Source organism: Doryrhamphus excisus, chromosome 11 (assembly GCF_030265055.1).
Source record: "Doryrhamphus excisus isolate RoL2022-K1 chromosome 11, RoL_Dexc_1.0, whole genome shotgun sequence".
NCBI classification, from domain to species: domain Eukaryota; kingdom Metazoa; phylum Chordata; class Actinopteri; order Syngnathiformes; family Syngnathidae; genus Doryrhamphus; species Doryrhamphus excisus.
The window spans coordinates 5869836-5885007 of record NC_080476.1 but is presented as its reverse complement, the minus strand read 5'-3'; the positions used below and the strand labels follow the sequence as shown (position 1 = coordinate 5885007).

General features: G+C 43.8%; 3 protein-coding genes across 7 annotated transcripts in view; 1 reads left to right on the top strand and 2 right to left on the bottom strand.

Annotated features, from left to right (window-relative positions):
• Positions 1–407: 407 nt before the first annotated feature.
• Positions 408–2442, bottom strand: kcnk12l (potassium channel, subfamily K, member 12 like). The gene is made up of 2 exons (XM_058087488.1): positions 2097–2442; positions 408–1417 (listed from the first exon to the last, which is right to left on the bottom strand). Exons 1-2 carry the CDS (start codon positions 2440–2442, stop codon positions 408–410), a joined length of 1356 nt encoding a protein of 451 aa, XP_057943471.1.
• A 2466-nt stretch (positions 2443–4908) lies between these two features.
• ccdc61 (coiled-coil domain containing 61) lies at positions 4909–14153 on the top strand. Of its 3 annotated transcripts, none has more exons than XM_058087176.1 (14): positions 4909–5146; positions 5224–5352; positions 7730–7887; positions 7955–8037; positions 8376–8536; positions 8601–8753; positions 11144–11354; positions 11422–11504; positions 11775–11947; positions 12653–12731; positions 12806–13003; positions 13069–13102; positions 13171–13234; positions 13325–14153. In XM_058087176.1, the coding sequence occupies exons 3-14, from the start codon at positions 7740–7742 to the stop codon at positions 13417–13419; spliced, it is 1482 nt and encodes a 493-aa protein (XP_057943159.1). In that variant the 5' UTR covers positions 4909–5146; positions 5224–5352; positions 7730–7739; the 3' UTR covers positions 13420–14153. The 3 variants fall into 3 exon arrangements, with proteins under 3 accessions (XP_057943159.1, XP_057943158.1, XP_057943160.1); XM_058087177.1 differs by lacking the exon at positions 5224–5352 and having other exon boundaries at positions 4912–4977; positions 5099–5146; positions 13325–14152; XM_058087175.1 differs by lacking the exon at positions 5224–5352 and having other exon boundaries at positions 13325–14151.
• LOC131138340 (transcriptional regulator ATRX-like) overlaps positions 14048–15172 on the bottom strand; it is a 30298-nt gene continuing 29173 nt past the window's right edge. Inside the window, exons 34-35 of one of the 3 annotated variants that reach the window (XM_058087173.1) lie at positions 14855–14983; positions 14048–14780 (exon numbers count right to left, since the gene is read on the bottom strand). In XM_058087173.1, coding sequence (XP_057943156.1) covers positions 14676–14780; positions 14855–14983 — 234 coding nt within the window. In that variant the 3' untranslated portion in view covers positions 14048–14675. The remainder of the gene's footprint in view (positions 14781–14854; positions 14984–15172) is intronic. The other 2 variants (XM_058087172.1, XM_058087174.1) reach the window with 2 other exon arrangements.

Here is a 15172-nt window from a genome sequence, read left to right as displayed (position 1 = left end):
AAAGGATTCTTTGGCTGGGGTCTGTCTATAGTGTCACAGCTCTAAAAGAACCACGATACAATACATGGATTCTATCTTTGGTGTCTCGATTCCACAGACACGTGAGCAAATGGACTACCAAGTCATATTTTCGGCATTCAGCAGTCATTTTTGTTGAAAACCAGGGCATACGAAAACCGAGGTTCCACTGTATTAAGAAGTCAACCTTTTTGTTACGTTAGTCCTTTTGCTATTGCTTGTTTTATTACATTTCTACAAAAAACTGCAGGCTGCAAATGGCCCCCGGTCTAGACATTATGGTGATCTGTCATAAAAACCTGCATGAATGATTGTAGTCATGGTGATTCTGCTGTTAGAGTGTGAAATAATGCATGCTAAGAGCACACTTAGGATGTGTAAATGTGCCGCTACCTGTCCACACTGGTTTCCTGTAGCCGATTATTCATGATAGCCAACGCCCCCACCCCTCCAGAGAATCCATTCTGGTGGCCATAGCTCTGCCTCGGTCCCTGATGAGCCGTTTCACTCAGTTGCTTTTGCAGCAGCGCCAAAGACACCTTATTCGACACCATGAATTCATTAACGGAGATCATTTCCCCTGATAGTCGACGGCCTACATATACCCCGTCCGCTGCTGCGGCGCCGTCTGTTTCGCTGTCGCACACACTCTCAACCGAGCCGCCCGCATAGCGCTGCCTTCCTGCAGGGCAGTGGGTCGAGAGCGGCCGGACCGCATTGCGTTTCAAGCGTTTTTGTCTCAGGTGAGCCAGCGGACGCCTCTGGTTGCGCTTTTTGTTGTGCAGGCAGGGACAGCAGAGCCACCAGCGTCCACTCTTAGAGCAGGAGCACAGCCGGTGGTCCCCAGGACACACCAGCTTCTCCAGGATCCAGTTGAGTGTTTGTTTGATGATAATGGAGATGACGTTAAAGAGTGAGTAGATGCAACATACTCCCATTAGGATGAAGAGGCAGTTCCCGAGTCGGTAGGCGTCCTGAGACTCATAGTATTGTCTCTGGCTGCTTACCAGGTCCCCAAAGCCGATGGTGCTGAAGGCCACAAAGCAGAAGTACAGGGAGTCCACATAGCTCCAGTTCTCCATGGAGCAGTACAGAGTCGAAGCACTGCATGCAATCACGATTGAGGCAAGTCCTAAGATCAGCATCACGTAATAGACGGAAGGCTTCCATCCTTCTAAGCTGTCCTCCTCACCGGACTCCTCCCGCCTGCTGGACACCACCCCCACTCCGCCGCAGCGAAGCCGGCGCTCGTGACACCAGCGCATGATGTAGGCCAGCATGGTGATGATCCTCTCCAGGAAGAGGTTAAAGAAGAGGATGGTCGCCGCACAGCCGATGAGACCGTAAAAGATTAAGAAGATTTTTCCAGCTATGGTTGCCGGTGTGGTCATCCCAAAGCCTACAGAGAAGAAAATGAAAGGTGACAAGCGAGACAAGGCCACTCACAGCTGCACAAAATTCATAAACCTCACCAGACCTCACTTCAGTGAGCATTCAAGGATAAACGTGTGTGTGTGTGTTTGGCTTTTTCTGTATGTTTTCGGAGTTTGGGGTTCTTTTTGGTGTATAAGACGGTATTTTCCTCGCAAAAAGTCTGAAAAAGACAATATTTGAACTTTGTAAATTTCTCCATAGTCCAGTCAGCGCTTTTCTTCTTGTCATTCACACACACCAGCAAATGGAGAGAGACACAAAGCGAACAAATGTGGGAGGAAACCCACGCACGGGGAGAACATGCAAACTCCACGAAGAGATGCTCAAGCGGGGAATCGAACCCATGTCTTCTAGCTGTGTGGCCAGCCACTAACCACTCACCCACTGTGCGGATTATCGATTAATATCACATTTTTATACTAATATAGGGCCGATAATTGAAACATGGTTTTCAATTTGCATATTTCAGACATAGTGCAACTCATGATTAATCATGATTAATTAATTTGGATTAATCTGATTAAAATTTTAATCATTTGACAGCCCTAATTATGCCTCCTGTCCAAAGTCAACTGAGTGAAAGTACATGTCTGGTTAGAGTATATCCCCAAAGACTCAGAGGAAGACCGTATTCCAAGACTTACCAATAGTCGAGACCACAGTGCCCACAAAGTAGAATGCTCCTGAAAAGTCCCAGCGGGGCCTCAGTGTGTCCACCCTAATCCCTGCTCCATTGGCTTCCTCATACTGCCTCAGCAGAGTGTACAGGGCCCTCGGATGGACGTCGTATCTCCGGGTAAAGTTGTCCAGTTGCTGCCTCCACAGGCGGCGGGCGCGCAGCTCAAAGGGGTGTTCCAGGGCGGAGAAGATGGCGGCTCCGCACAGCAAGTAGAGAAGAATGAGGCCGGCCAGCAGGAAGAAACGAGCGTTGTCTTCATTGATGGGAGCTTTGGGGCAGCAGCAGCCTCCAGATGGCTTCTTTTGAGCCATGACCACCACTGGAACACAAATATCACACATTATACCTCTCTCTGTTGATGGTTTTGCATTCACTTTGTATATTTGCTAATTATCATGTACTACATCCAGGAAGAGATTTTTAAGAGCAATACAAATCCGTCCAACCTGCTCAGGTTGACAGCAGAGTCCTCTCCCTGAGCGATGCTGCCGTGCATCTGCTCAGTGATGGTGAGCAAGAGGGAGCCTCTTCACTTGATGCTTCATTCGTCGTGCAATGACATCATTGTTCCCTGCCCACCCCGTCCGTCTCTAAGCCCACCCTGCTTGGCCGTGTCCCCCTTAGACACGTACTTTATACAAATATACTTCCTCTTCACCAAGCTAATCACCAATGAACAGCTTCCACTCTGTTAGAAATGTTTTAGTTGTACTGCACGGGGGATGAGTGGTTAGAGTGTAGGCCTCACAGCTAGGAGACCCAAGTTTGATTCTCGATCTCTGTGTGGAGTTTGCATGTTCTCCCCGTGCATGCGTGGGTTTTCTCTGGATACTTCGGTTTCCTCCAACATTCCAAAAACATGCTAGGTTAATTGGTGACTCCAAATTGTCCATAGGTATGAATGTGAGTGTGAATGGTTGTTTGTCTATATGTGCCCTGTGATTGGCTGGCGACCAGTCCAGGGTGTACCCTGCCTCTAGCCAGAAGTCAGCTGGGATAGGCTCCAGCACCCCCTTGACCCTCGTGAGTATAAGGGTCTTGCTGAGGTAGTTCAGCCTCTTCTTCACATCACTTCACTTCCTGGATGAAGTGCTAGCCAAGGGCCTTCCAGCAACTGGAACCATAACTAAAAACGGTGTCCTAAAGAGAAGAGAAGCGAGAGTGAGCAATGACTATCAGAAAATGTAATGACAAAAGTCAGTGATGATGTCTTTTGATGCGCATGGTAAAGTTCCTGAAGGTGTCAGCGCCAGATGGTCAAAGAAAGACAAAGTCCATGGCAAGGTGAGAAGGCTCTGAGTCATGGGGGGAGTACTGTCACAACATGCTGAGCTTCGATCTCATGAAAAGGTAAAGACAAAGCTACCAAGATCTTTGACACAAACACATAAGGTCCATGTTTGTGTCGTACCTTCTTAAAAACAGCCCATCTTTGACTCATGTTTTTGCAGTGCTTTCTAAAAAAAGAACAGCAGAGCTCTCAGTAGCAGTTTGCTGAGCGCTCTTGTCATATGAGGATCTTTGACCAGTGTTTTGCAATAGGTTTCCCAAAGACACTCGTTTTTGCAGTAGGTTCTTAAAAACAGCTGAGTCCTCCTGTCCTATAGAAGATCTTTGACGAGCATTACAATAGTGCTTCTATTGTTTTGACTTTATGACTTCTGAAGTAAAAGTTTGATTTAGCGGATTGGCCTGATATCATACACTGTATCCTCTCTATTGGGGGTGCACTGATGTTTATGGAGCTTCTGATGCCTTTTTGTTGTTGCTGCAGACTGCGTGGGAGTGTTTTTGTTGTCTGTTCCTCCCTTTAATCTTGTTTGGAGGTGCAGGTAAGGGCAGGGTTCCTCCATCAGGAAGCTGTCTGATGGCTGAGTGACCGCAGGAAACAGGTGGGGGGGGGGGGGGGGGGTGGCATTTCCGTCTTCATCTCCCCATGTAAGACATGTTTGCTGGTTTGAACGCTAGACTTTGACTAATGTTTTTGATCTGCAGGGTTTTGATGTTGTAGCGTTTGTGATGACAAATACTATTTTTGGGGGGGGTGGGAACTTCACTTTGCTTGCTGTTACTGCTACATACAATTATTGACTTTGTTTTTATTTCAATCAATTTTTCCATACTGACTTCTCACACCATATATGAAACAATGAGGTCAATCCTAACAAGGTTTTCTGCATCCTAACCACCACACAACAAGGACCACAGACTTCAGACCCTTTTTTTCCCTGAGTGGAGAACAACGTCTCCATGGAAACAGGCCCTTCACATGCTAGACTGCAACATGTAGAAGAAAAGCTAAGCTCTGACCTTCATCAAAAAACTACAACCCGTAATCATAAAAAGTTGTGTTCTACTGACCTCAGTCATTGAATAATATGATACAATACAATAAAATCAGAATCAGAATAATATAAATGTTAGGCGTCGCTGTGTGGAGTTTGCATGTTGTTGACATATACCCGCCATGGACAACAAGCATAAATACAAGCCCTAGCCATCTAAGAATTCTGTTTTAGATGTTTTGTAATGTTTTGACTGAGGGTAGACTAAATAATAAAAGGGTAGAATATGTCAAACCAATATTTTTTAAAATTGCAAACTGCAATTGTACAAAACAGTACAAACAGAATCACATGAACATAGAAATGCAATTCAAAAGACAACATTTCTTGACATTGCCACAATTTTGGTAGCATCTAGCTAGGACTGACGGCTCATGGCCGATAGAGGGCAGCACCAAGCAGTTACTCCTTAAAACGAAGCAGCAGCAGAAGAAGAAGTGGAGTACGGAATCAAACCGAAGAAGAAGAATTGAACGTTTCCCGGTAGTCGATCCGCCTCAGGTTCGCCCTTAGGTGGCTTCCACTTTGTTTTGAATTGAAAGTGTAGCAACAATGACGCGGATAACGGTTTAATTGAATGGCTTACACTAACTAATACGCCGCGATGTTTGCCCAACATTAGTTACGTGTTGGCGGCAAGCTCAGTCGAGAATCATCGCCGTAAGCAAAGGTAAGTGTTGTTTTTTCCTTGTTGTAATGTCACTTTACAATGCAACCCGAAGCTTACATTATTTACATTTATAACAGCGGCGGTGCTAGCTAGCTAAAGCTAACAATGGTGAGCTGTCATAGTGAAGACGGTCAAGCATCAATTTGATTTATCTCAAGGGAAACGCAATCCCAAAAAGGAATAAACGATGTGGCTACGCAGACAAGGTAAACAAAATGTCCATTCGATTTATGTAAATGGTAACTACATAAAATATGAACATTGTCAGTCACTGCCTGTCCTTTCACGCCCTGTGGGAGAAAGTCATGCCAAGCGTCAGTGCTGTGTGTCAGCTGCGTGTTTTTATAGATAAAATACGACCAAATTAACACCGTTCCGCCTAAAATGAGTATTTTTATGTATGCCCCCGATACTTTGATAAAAGGCAACTTTTTGAAATAAAGAAAAATCCATGCAGGCTTGCCTGTCTCATTAGCGCCCCGTGTGGTATGTTGTGGCAAAGCAGCACCTCTGGATGGAGGGAGAATGGCATTGATGATGGTGGTGATGATGATGATGATTATTATAATACAAAAGGACTGATGCCGGAGGTTGTCCAAAGTACGGGCCGGGACATATTCCACAGAGCATATTACAATATTACACAGAAAACAAATCCACCTGCACATCCTACTGTGTAGTTTCTTTGAGATGATTCCCATCATCCATCCATTTTCTATGCCGCTTGTCCTCATGAGTGTTTTTCTTTCTATCTTTCTTTCTGCATTGTGTAAAGAGGGAGTCTTCAAAGGTTTTCCCAGGGTTTTTATTTTCATCCACATCTGCGTAGAGCAACAAAACACATAAGGTGTGTGGGCCTCCGCAAGCTCCCGCCTCTCCTCGCCCTTGTCCACGTCTGTGGCGTGAGTGCACATGAGCCAGGCACATGGCACATGCCAAACAGTCTTTTTGTCCATAACAAAAAATGTACAGTTGGTGCAACAGTGACATACCTGCGTAGAGCAACAAAACACATAAGGTCCATGAACTCCAGCCAATGAGCAGGATATCTTTGCTGCGATTTGCTATGGGACTTGCTAGCAAAAGCAATAGGACGAGCCCGATCCAAGAGGTAGTTGGGACAAATCACAGAGAGCACAAACAATCGGGGTGGGCCAGCACAGCACAGTTCAATAGCTCATCCTTGAGTCTATGGAAAGCTTGATCACATTCGGGGGTCCAGTTAAAGTAAACAGGGGCTTGGTTATTGCTGAGCAACCAGGGGTGAAACTTTGATAGAAGACGACCATTGCCAAAAAGGATTTGATCTTCCTCACAGAGGGCGTACACCCATCCTCTTCCATCAGGGCTTCTTTGGGTATGTTGGATATCACCTCCACCTTTGGGGGGTCGACTGCAACACCATCTTGATTGATTACACGTCCAAGGGGCTTTTTGGGGCTTAGTTTAAGATTTACTCTGAGCCTTTGGAAGACGACCCGGAGCCTCTTCTTCTATTGGGGCAAAGACCAGAAGGTCATCAAGATAGCACAGCAGGTTGGTGAAGTTGAGGTCCCAGAAAATGCTCAACATCATGCGCATAAACGAAGCTGTTACAGAGCCCCTGTGGCATCCTGTTATATTTGTATAAGCCGACAGGTGTTATAAAAGCTGTGTACTTCTTATGGTCCTCACACTGGGGCACATTGTACAATCCAGATGTTAGGTCCATTGTGCTGTTGTTGGTGCAACATTAACATACCTGCGTAGAGCAACAAAACACATAAGGTGAGCGGCCCTCCGCGAGCTCCCGCGTCTCCTGGAACCGGAAGGAGAACACGCTAAATACATGCCTGACGTGAATGAACAGGCCGCCAGCCGACTCGTGCTAACAGAGCTAGCCTCCGCCCACAGGTTATTGTCACATGGTAAACTTTACCTAAAAGTCGTGTCTTAGTGATGACACAACACTCGCACCCTAGAACAACTGTACATATCCTATTTACATATTTACGCATACAAAGTAGACAAAATAATGGTTTAAATGATTTTGTGAAATGAAAAGACATTTTAAACTCGTTCCATATGCATCCTGTCTTCATTCATTCATTTTCTACCGCTTATCCTCACGAGGGTCGCGAGGGATGCTGGGGCCTATCCCAGAGGTCTTTGGGCGAGAGGCGGGGTACACCCTGGACTGGTGGCCATGCAAACTCCACACAGAGATGGCGGAGGGTGGACTTGAACCCCGGTCTCCTGCATCTGCCAAATATGAAGAATGTCATAGTGGCCCCCACACCCTTCAAATTTTCTATATGCAGCCCTCAGTAGAAAACATTTGGACACTCCATCTTCACAACAGTTAATTGTGCATATTCATGTTTTCTCTGCTGCTTGTTTGTTTACAAGATTATGCTAAATATTTGTTGTTAACATTACAGGATATGGCATTTTTGTACATTATGCATAATATCTCAAGGATTTATGCATGAATTCAGTTCCTTTAATTTAATGAGGGTTATTCTCTTTCACACTGCGTATTTATTTATGCATGTTTTTTCATCAGTACATTCTCATATTCTGAGCCCCATCGTTCCCTGACAGACCCAAAGGAATGGAGGCGGACTCGGCGGTAATGGAAGATATCATTTTCCGAGGAGTGCAGTTTGCAGTGAAGGTGGGGGTAGACAAAGGTGTTCTGCTGGTGGAAATCTCTGATTCAACCACAGCCGATCAGTGGAAGGGAGAATTCGATCCGGCTTGTAAGTGGCATCCAAGATGTCTCGTCGATACCGTGCACAAATACTTCTCATGTCTCCTGTTTTCCAGATATTGAGGACCTCACGCGGAAAACGGGAAACTTTAAACAGTTTCCCATTTTCTGTAGCATGTTGGAATCAGCCGTCAGAAAGGTACGGTGGCTCGCGTGCACACAAGTGAATAGAAGGATTTGAACAGACAGGGAGATGCTCCAGGCTGCGTGAGCTAGAGCGGAGACTCATTTGTTCGGCTGCACACTGGAGCGAAAAATTAGAAATATTCCCCAGCTATCTTTTTTCCTCTCTCAGTGAAGGGAAGTCAGAGGGAGGTGTGGATGTGAATGAAGGAATTTTGGGTGCATTTCCGTTCATGTAGAGATGACATGTACATCAAAACCTAGGACATGCATACTTGAGGGATTTTTCCCATGTCATCGTAGATGTGGAAGCATTTCACAGGTGTGTAAGCATCATCCATTTCTTCTGTGCAGACAAGTGATTCTGTCACACTGGACCTTTTGACCTATGCTGACCTGGAGTTGCTACGAAACAGAAAAGCCGGCGTGGTCAGTCGCCCTCGAGGCCATCCGCAGTCATCAGCTCTCACCGCCAAACGCTATCTCATCCTTATCTACACCGTAGAGTTTGACAGGTGTGTGTGTCTTTTTTTGTTTCCTTATTGTGACTGATGCGTTCATGTACTGTCCTATGGGTAGGATACACTACCCTTTGCCGCTACCTTACGTTGGCAAGCCCGACCCAGCCGCCTTGCTGAAGGAAATCAGGACCCTGAAGGCGGAGCTTGGTGCCCTCACCTCTCAAGGTGTCAACAAGTCAGCAGAGCTGGAAATCCACCGCTTACGAGCAGAGTAAGTCACATTTGTCTTAGATGCTAGTTAAGAAGTTGAGCTTTTCTTGGTCAGCAAAACAATGAAGATAGTTGAAACTGTGAGGAAAAAGGGTCTATAGTAGGGGTGGGAATCTCAGCACTGACGACGATTCCATACTTTAACGATACATGGAATTTTCTGGCGATACGATGTGATTCACCCTCTTCATGATGTGATACGATGTGATAATCATTTAGTTCAAATCAATGCAATCCGATACGATATGGTGCAATTTCTTGCGATATGATGCAAATAAGCAAAATGGAATTTAGTATGGTCCTACAAAAAGTATTTGGCTTTATTCCTTATACGTAGGCATTTGGCAGTAAATTCAACTAAAGTGCTGTTTGTCTTTTTTTTACTATGCACCACTTCTTGATAATACTTTTTGCCATCTTAAAACAGCAACGACTTTTCAAAAACAACTTTCCTCACACTTCCTCACATCGGCTATGCAATTCCAATAGCAGTGGTTCAGTGGTGGAGTAAAACAATGATTACTGCTGTAAAAAATACAGTGTGCAGCAACAGCAAAGTTAAAGTGACACTTTCAACAGTGCTATCAATGTTTGTTTATATTCCTGTCTGCAAAACATACTGCTAATATGACATATACTGCACTAGGAGGTAGGCTAATACAGTAGTGAGGAGCAGAAAGTGTAAAACAATGTGTACCCTTTCAAAATTTAGTCAAAATTCAGGAAGAAGCCAACTGCCCTGCTGTTCTAATGTCACCTGCTGTGCTGAACACTCGTTCACAGGGGACACATTCACAGGGACGGACAAATAGTTCCTGGACAATTTTGAAAGCAGCGGAAGAGCCACTTGTTCTGACCTGATTTGCTTGGTTTTTCCCCGGTGTCCGACGGGGTACTAGACGGGGAGGCGGGGGTAGACTTGTCCGTGTTGTGGTGTCCCCTTTTTAAGGGGGTCTGCATGTTTGTTGTGTTGCCGTTGTACAGCTTCTTAACGCGGTATTCTTTGCAAATGACGGACATTTTGTCGAGCTTTCTGTTGTTCTTTGCGAATCTGTAGTGTTTCCAAACATAAAATATCCAAACATTAAATATAGAATATAGCTTGCGTGCGAACATGATGTTGTACTAGTAGTTGTATGTGCCTCACGGCCCCCGTCCGTATTGAATACAAAACACAAAATAATCATGGTGCATTCAATGCACCTGGGGAACAACATATGGGGTGAAGTTTAACATTAATAAAACGGCGCATGAATCGGATTTTACCGATACCTACAAACGCTTTGAGATGAATCTAGATTTCACCCGTCAATTGCATCCATACCCTGTGAATGAGCCGATGCACTCGCATTGTGCACATGCGCATCGATGTATCGATTAATATCGATTATTTTCCACAGCCTTAGCATACATGCATGGATACACCTACATGCATGCATGCATGGATACACATACATAGTACATACATGGATATATATATACATACATGTATACATATGTACATACATACATTAATACATGCATGGATACACCTACACAGGCGCCACAGGAGATTAGATTAGATTCAACTTTATTGTTATTGTTCATGTCACTTGTACAGGGCAACAAAATGCAGTTAGCATCCAACCAGAAGTGCAATTTTATAAATACCTTATTAGTAAATAAATGAATAAATAGAATAGAGCTGTAAATAGACAGATATATGTACAAACTATAGCAGGCTGTGACTATAATACAGTGTGTATATATATACAGGGATATAAATGGCTATAATATGGCTATTGCAGATTATAAACAGTATGCACAGTATGGATGTGACAATATATAATAACAGTAATATGTACAGTATTGCAATGAAGTGACTGGGGAGTATTGGGGGGGCAGAGTTCAGCAGGGGGGTGTGAGTAGTGGAAGGGGGGGCAATTGTTTGTTGAAAAAGACAAACAAGAAAAAACGACATGCAAACCCCTTATGATTTTTGTCAAAAATCACCGCCCTCAAACACTGCCATTTTATGCCGTTTTAGGGTGCTTCTGTGGCCCCTGTGTGTGTGGGGGGGGGGGCTCAGAATTGCCCTTTCTTGAGTCTCGTACTATTGCAAAAGATCTTGTGGTTGTCATGATAGACGAAAGGTTGCTCCTCTGTAATATTTATACTTTTGAACAAGCTCTACATTGCTTACATTTTGGTGGTGATCAGGGTCTGGACACCCCCCAAAAAATTGGCAGAACTCTTTTGAAAAAAAAAATACAGGACAATTTTCCAACTCTCCACTTCTCCAAAATATTCAAAAAGTTCTTATTGATTTCAGTTGTCCCCCATTCAAAGACATTTGAGCAGACGTGAACGCACACATTTACTGGATGTTATTTTCTCCCCATCCATCCCAAGGCTGGCTCTAATGAAGGAGGAGAAAGAGTCCATCTCCAAAGTCCTAGAGCGATTACAGCTCAGCGGAAGTACTTCCACACCCGCTACTCGACAGGACTGGAGGGCCCGAGACACGGTGAGGGTCCTGGAGGAGCAGTTGCTCAAAGAAAGGGCCAAAAGTCAGCGCTCGGCCAGCAAGAGATGCCAGGAGCAGCGACTCCTCATGGAGCAGGTGGACCACTTGTGGTGATTTATGGCTTGAATTTCCACTTTCAACTCTTCGTCTCCTGTTCTTCAAGCTGGAAGAGCTGAGGGCCTCCGAGTGCAGTCTCCGACTTCACGTCAAGACTCTGACCAATGAGTTGGCACTTCTACGGAGAAGGTTAGTCAATCTATGCTTCACCAACATGTGCCCACATGCACGCACCATTCCTACTTGGCACACGTTTCACACGGGTGTTCCGATAAAACAGCTCACTCGTCCTGAAAAAATAAAAAAAATCTTGAAGCTACAGTGACGTGGACTGTAAAAGCTGTGATTGGTCGACTCCGAGTTAGCAGACAGCCCACCTCTGCTGACGCCTCATAGCATAAAGCTTTGTACTACTCACAAAATGTCTGCAGTTCTCAACTGTCCTCTGTGATCAAACAGGGGCATCCCTCCCGAATGCGGAGAAATCTATCGCTCACTTAACCAAGTCAGGGGTCGCTCTGGATCCAGGGAACGGAGAACTGACAGAAGCCAAAGGTCAACAGAAAGAGGAAGAAGAGCGGACTCCTCGGGGCCACGCGCGATTGCAAGACGGGCATCACCTTCTCCAACTGGTAGGAACTCCTGGTTTGGCTGGTTTTGAGAAGGATTTACCGTCAATAATATGAACATTAGCGGTATGTATAAGACTTTGCGTTCTGCGTATCCACAGCCGGTTATACGAGACTACAAAGCTGAAAGACAAGACATTGAAAAAAAATTGCTCATTTATTTTTCCATCTTATTTTGTGTCGAAAAATAAAAATTAACATTATACATTTATTTAATAATTTAATAATAAATACAAATTTATTAGTTTTTTATTTGCTTATTTTCCCATCTTATTTTGTGTCGAAAAATAATTAACATTAAACATTTATTTAATAATTTAATAATAAATAAAAATGTATCATAATTTATAATAATTTAATGTTTTATCAGAGCTTTTCCAAAGAAGTAAAGCACTGAAAAGTGGAGGGTATAGCAGAAGCATTGAAGACTATTATATTATATATATATTTATTAATATTTAATTTATTAATATTTGTATTATATTTTTATTTTTAATATATATATATTTTTTTTAACCTGATGCGGCCCAGCTTCACCCAGACCCTAGCTGCAGTGGCCCCCAGGTAAATAGAGTTTTTGGACCCCTGGTTTAGAGGTATTTATCAGTAGTAGGTAATATCTGTATTTGTATCCCTACGATGTTATCGCAGCTGAACATGTGAAGGCATCTAAAAGACGTACACTTCTCCTCACATCCTGTCCTCCAGGCTCCCGAGCGCCTCGCTTTGACCCGACGGCTTACATTCAGGACAAACAGCGTCGACTGAGAGAAACCGAAGTCAAAAAGTACGTTTCCACCACCATCCAAAGTGTGACTGACAGCGTTTCGGTACCTCATGTGCGTGTCTCGCGTTCAACAGACAGATGAAGGTGCGGAGAGACATGATGGCGTCGCCGCTGGTCCCCGAGCGAGGGCGTTCCCGCTCCAGAGAAGCTTGTCCACAGATGTGGCGCTCCGGCAGCCGAGGCAGGAGCTTGTCTGTGGAGCGACGAGGGAGCAGGAACTCCTCCGAGAGCTCGTTAGTGGATATGGAGGAAATGACCAAGAATCTGTTGAGGTGAACTTCCTGTATTTGAGTTATTTTTCCTACTCTTCCTAACCTAATACGTTTATGCTCTCCAGGGGAAGGAAACAGACGTTCAATGGACCGAGTGTGGTGAGTGACACGTTGTCATGTTTTGTAATGCTGACTTACAGTATGTTGCATGTGGTGACTGTTCACAGCCCAGAGGTCTGATGCCCAAGAAGCCATTAAGCAGCACTCCAACGTACAGAATGAAGGACAAAGGTAACATGTATATGCATGATGTAATATAATAAGAACTATGTATGGTGTGTCTATGTACATGTTTATAAGATGTTATGATCCACCCCTCAGAGACCTCCATCGACACGGGCGCTGAGCTGTCAGAAATTGACGCCAGGCTTCAGGCACTACAGGAGTACATGAGGGACTTGGACACGGGCCACTGACAGATGGTGCATTCTGCAGCCCAAAGCACACATGCTGCACGGACTCACCAAGTGTGTAGCGTTTACAGCTTTGGACATGACTGGTATTTGTTTTCACTCAGCATGGACCACCAACACATGTGAAGACCTCAGACGTTCAGGAAAGAAAAGCCATCACTGTGATAAATCTCTGGACTACTTTTTGATGACTATCTTCAAATGTAACGTGTTTTTTTATTAACTTAACTTAAAAGAATTTTGGGTACAAAAGTGGATATATTCCAAACAAGTGATTTTGGCTGTTTTTATTTTTTATATTGATTGGTAATACTTATCAGTGTTAAACAGCATTAAATATTTTTAATGAAAAAACTAAAGGCTTGGCTGGTGGATTTAAAATCTTGGTTTTAATGTAAGGGATATGGCTCCCTACCTACCATTCAGCATTCACAGCACCATTGTTGCTTTTAATGTGTATTATTTTTCTACAAAAATAAATATCTTTGGTTGCTAATAGCCGTTTCCCACAATCAGCGGGTTTACCAGAGTTTTTTTTTTTTAAACACTGATGGTCCCACAAAACACATTAGACATTACCGATGCTGTAGAAAACTGAATGCTAAAATGCTAAAGCTACTTACCATTGAGAGACATCTTGACGTAACCCCTTTTCTTGAGAAACCTCTGACTGTCCAGTCTCTAATTCCGGATCGGATTCCCTTGCAACAACCAATCTTATCTTACAAAAAAAAGCTAATGTATGTTCCTCTGCTGATTACTAATAAATGTAAATGAGTCAAAACCTGGCCGATACTGAGAGGGATGTCTTATGAACTTGGACAGTTAAAGCAAGCGTAGGACCTCACATTTCTATAGGATTGTCTCCACAACACATTCTGTAGCGTTTAGATAAAGTTAGAAAAGATTTAAGTTTTATTATTTTATTACTTTACATAACTTTGAAACTGTGTTACTCCAGTGACATAACCATAACAAACATAACAGTGAAACATCAGTACAAAAAATTGTACAAAATATTATAAAACTTTATATCAAAGAGGCAAAAATCTAAGGCGCAGAGAAGGAAGAAATGTTAGAACTGTTTTAGAAATGGTGGAAACAAAAAAAAAAAACAAAGTAGTGCACTTCCAAAACCTTCATGAATGGCATGTACTCGACTATTAGTATCCTTTATGGCCACACTAAGTGTTAATTGTTTGGATGCTGAAAAGATGGCTGAGCTCTGCACATGAATCCACGTATGGAGCATATGGACCTTACTGATTGGATGATGAAGGTGCCGGCTTGTTGCTGGCGGGCGCCGCCTGCTGCATCTCTTGGTTCCTTCTGTGGTTTAAAATGGCCTGAATGTGCAGCGTGAGCTAGAAGACAAACATAGTATGTTGGATGTTTACATGGGCCTGATGCCTATTGATGTTTACATAGTGCCACTTACAGATTGCTGCTGTGCTAAAAGATCCTGATAAAAAGCCTTCCTACGCTCAAGCTCCTTCATGTCGAACATTTTCCACTGCTTGGCCCTCACAAGGATTTGCTCTGAAGGCAGTCCTGGGTGCTGTTGCAACTGGAACAAAAAGGAACAAACGGGTGTAACGATACCAAGTTATGTACCGAGGGACAGATCCTCATTTGATATCACACCTGGAGTATTTAATTATAAAGAGAAGACCCATTAAAATGAATGAAAATGTTTCAAATAATGGGTAAAGGAGATTTTGCCTTACCACTTTATGTTAGACCATATGGTAAAATG

Excerpts from the sequence above, each read along its gene's own strand:
- ccdc61 (XM_058087176.1), top strand. The coding sequence starts at position 7,740 with ATGGAGGCGGACTCGGCGGTAATGGAAGATATCATTTTCCGAGGAGTG. Across the intron at positions 8,537-8,600 it reads TACACCGTAGAGTTTGACAG|GATACACTACCCTTTGCCGC; the intron begins GTGTGTGTGTCT and ends TCCTATGGGTAG. Across the intron at positions 13,103-13,170 it reads CGTTCAATGGACCGAGTGTG|CCCAGAGGTCTGATGCCCAA; the intron begins GTGAGTGACACG and ends GACTGTTCACAG.
- kcnk12l (XM_058087488.1), bottom strand. The coding sequence starts at position 2,442 with ATGGCTCAAAAGAAGCCATCTGGAGGCTGCTGCTGCCCCAAAGCTCCC. Across the intron at positions 1,418-2,096 it reads CACTGTGGTCTCGACTATTG|GCTTTGGGATGACCACACCG; the intron begins GTAAGTCTTGGA and ends TCTTCTCTGTAG.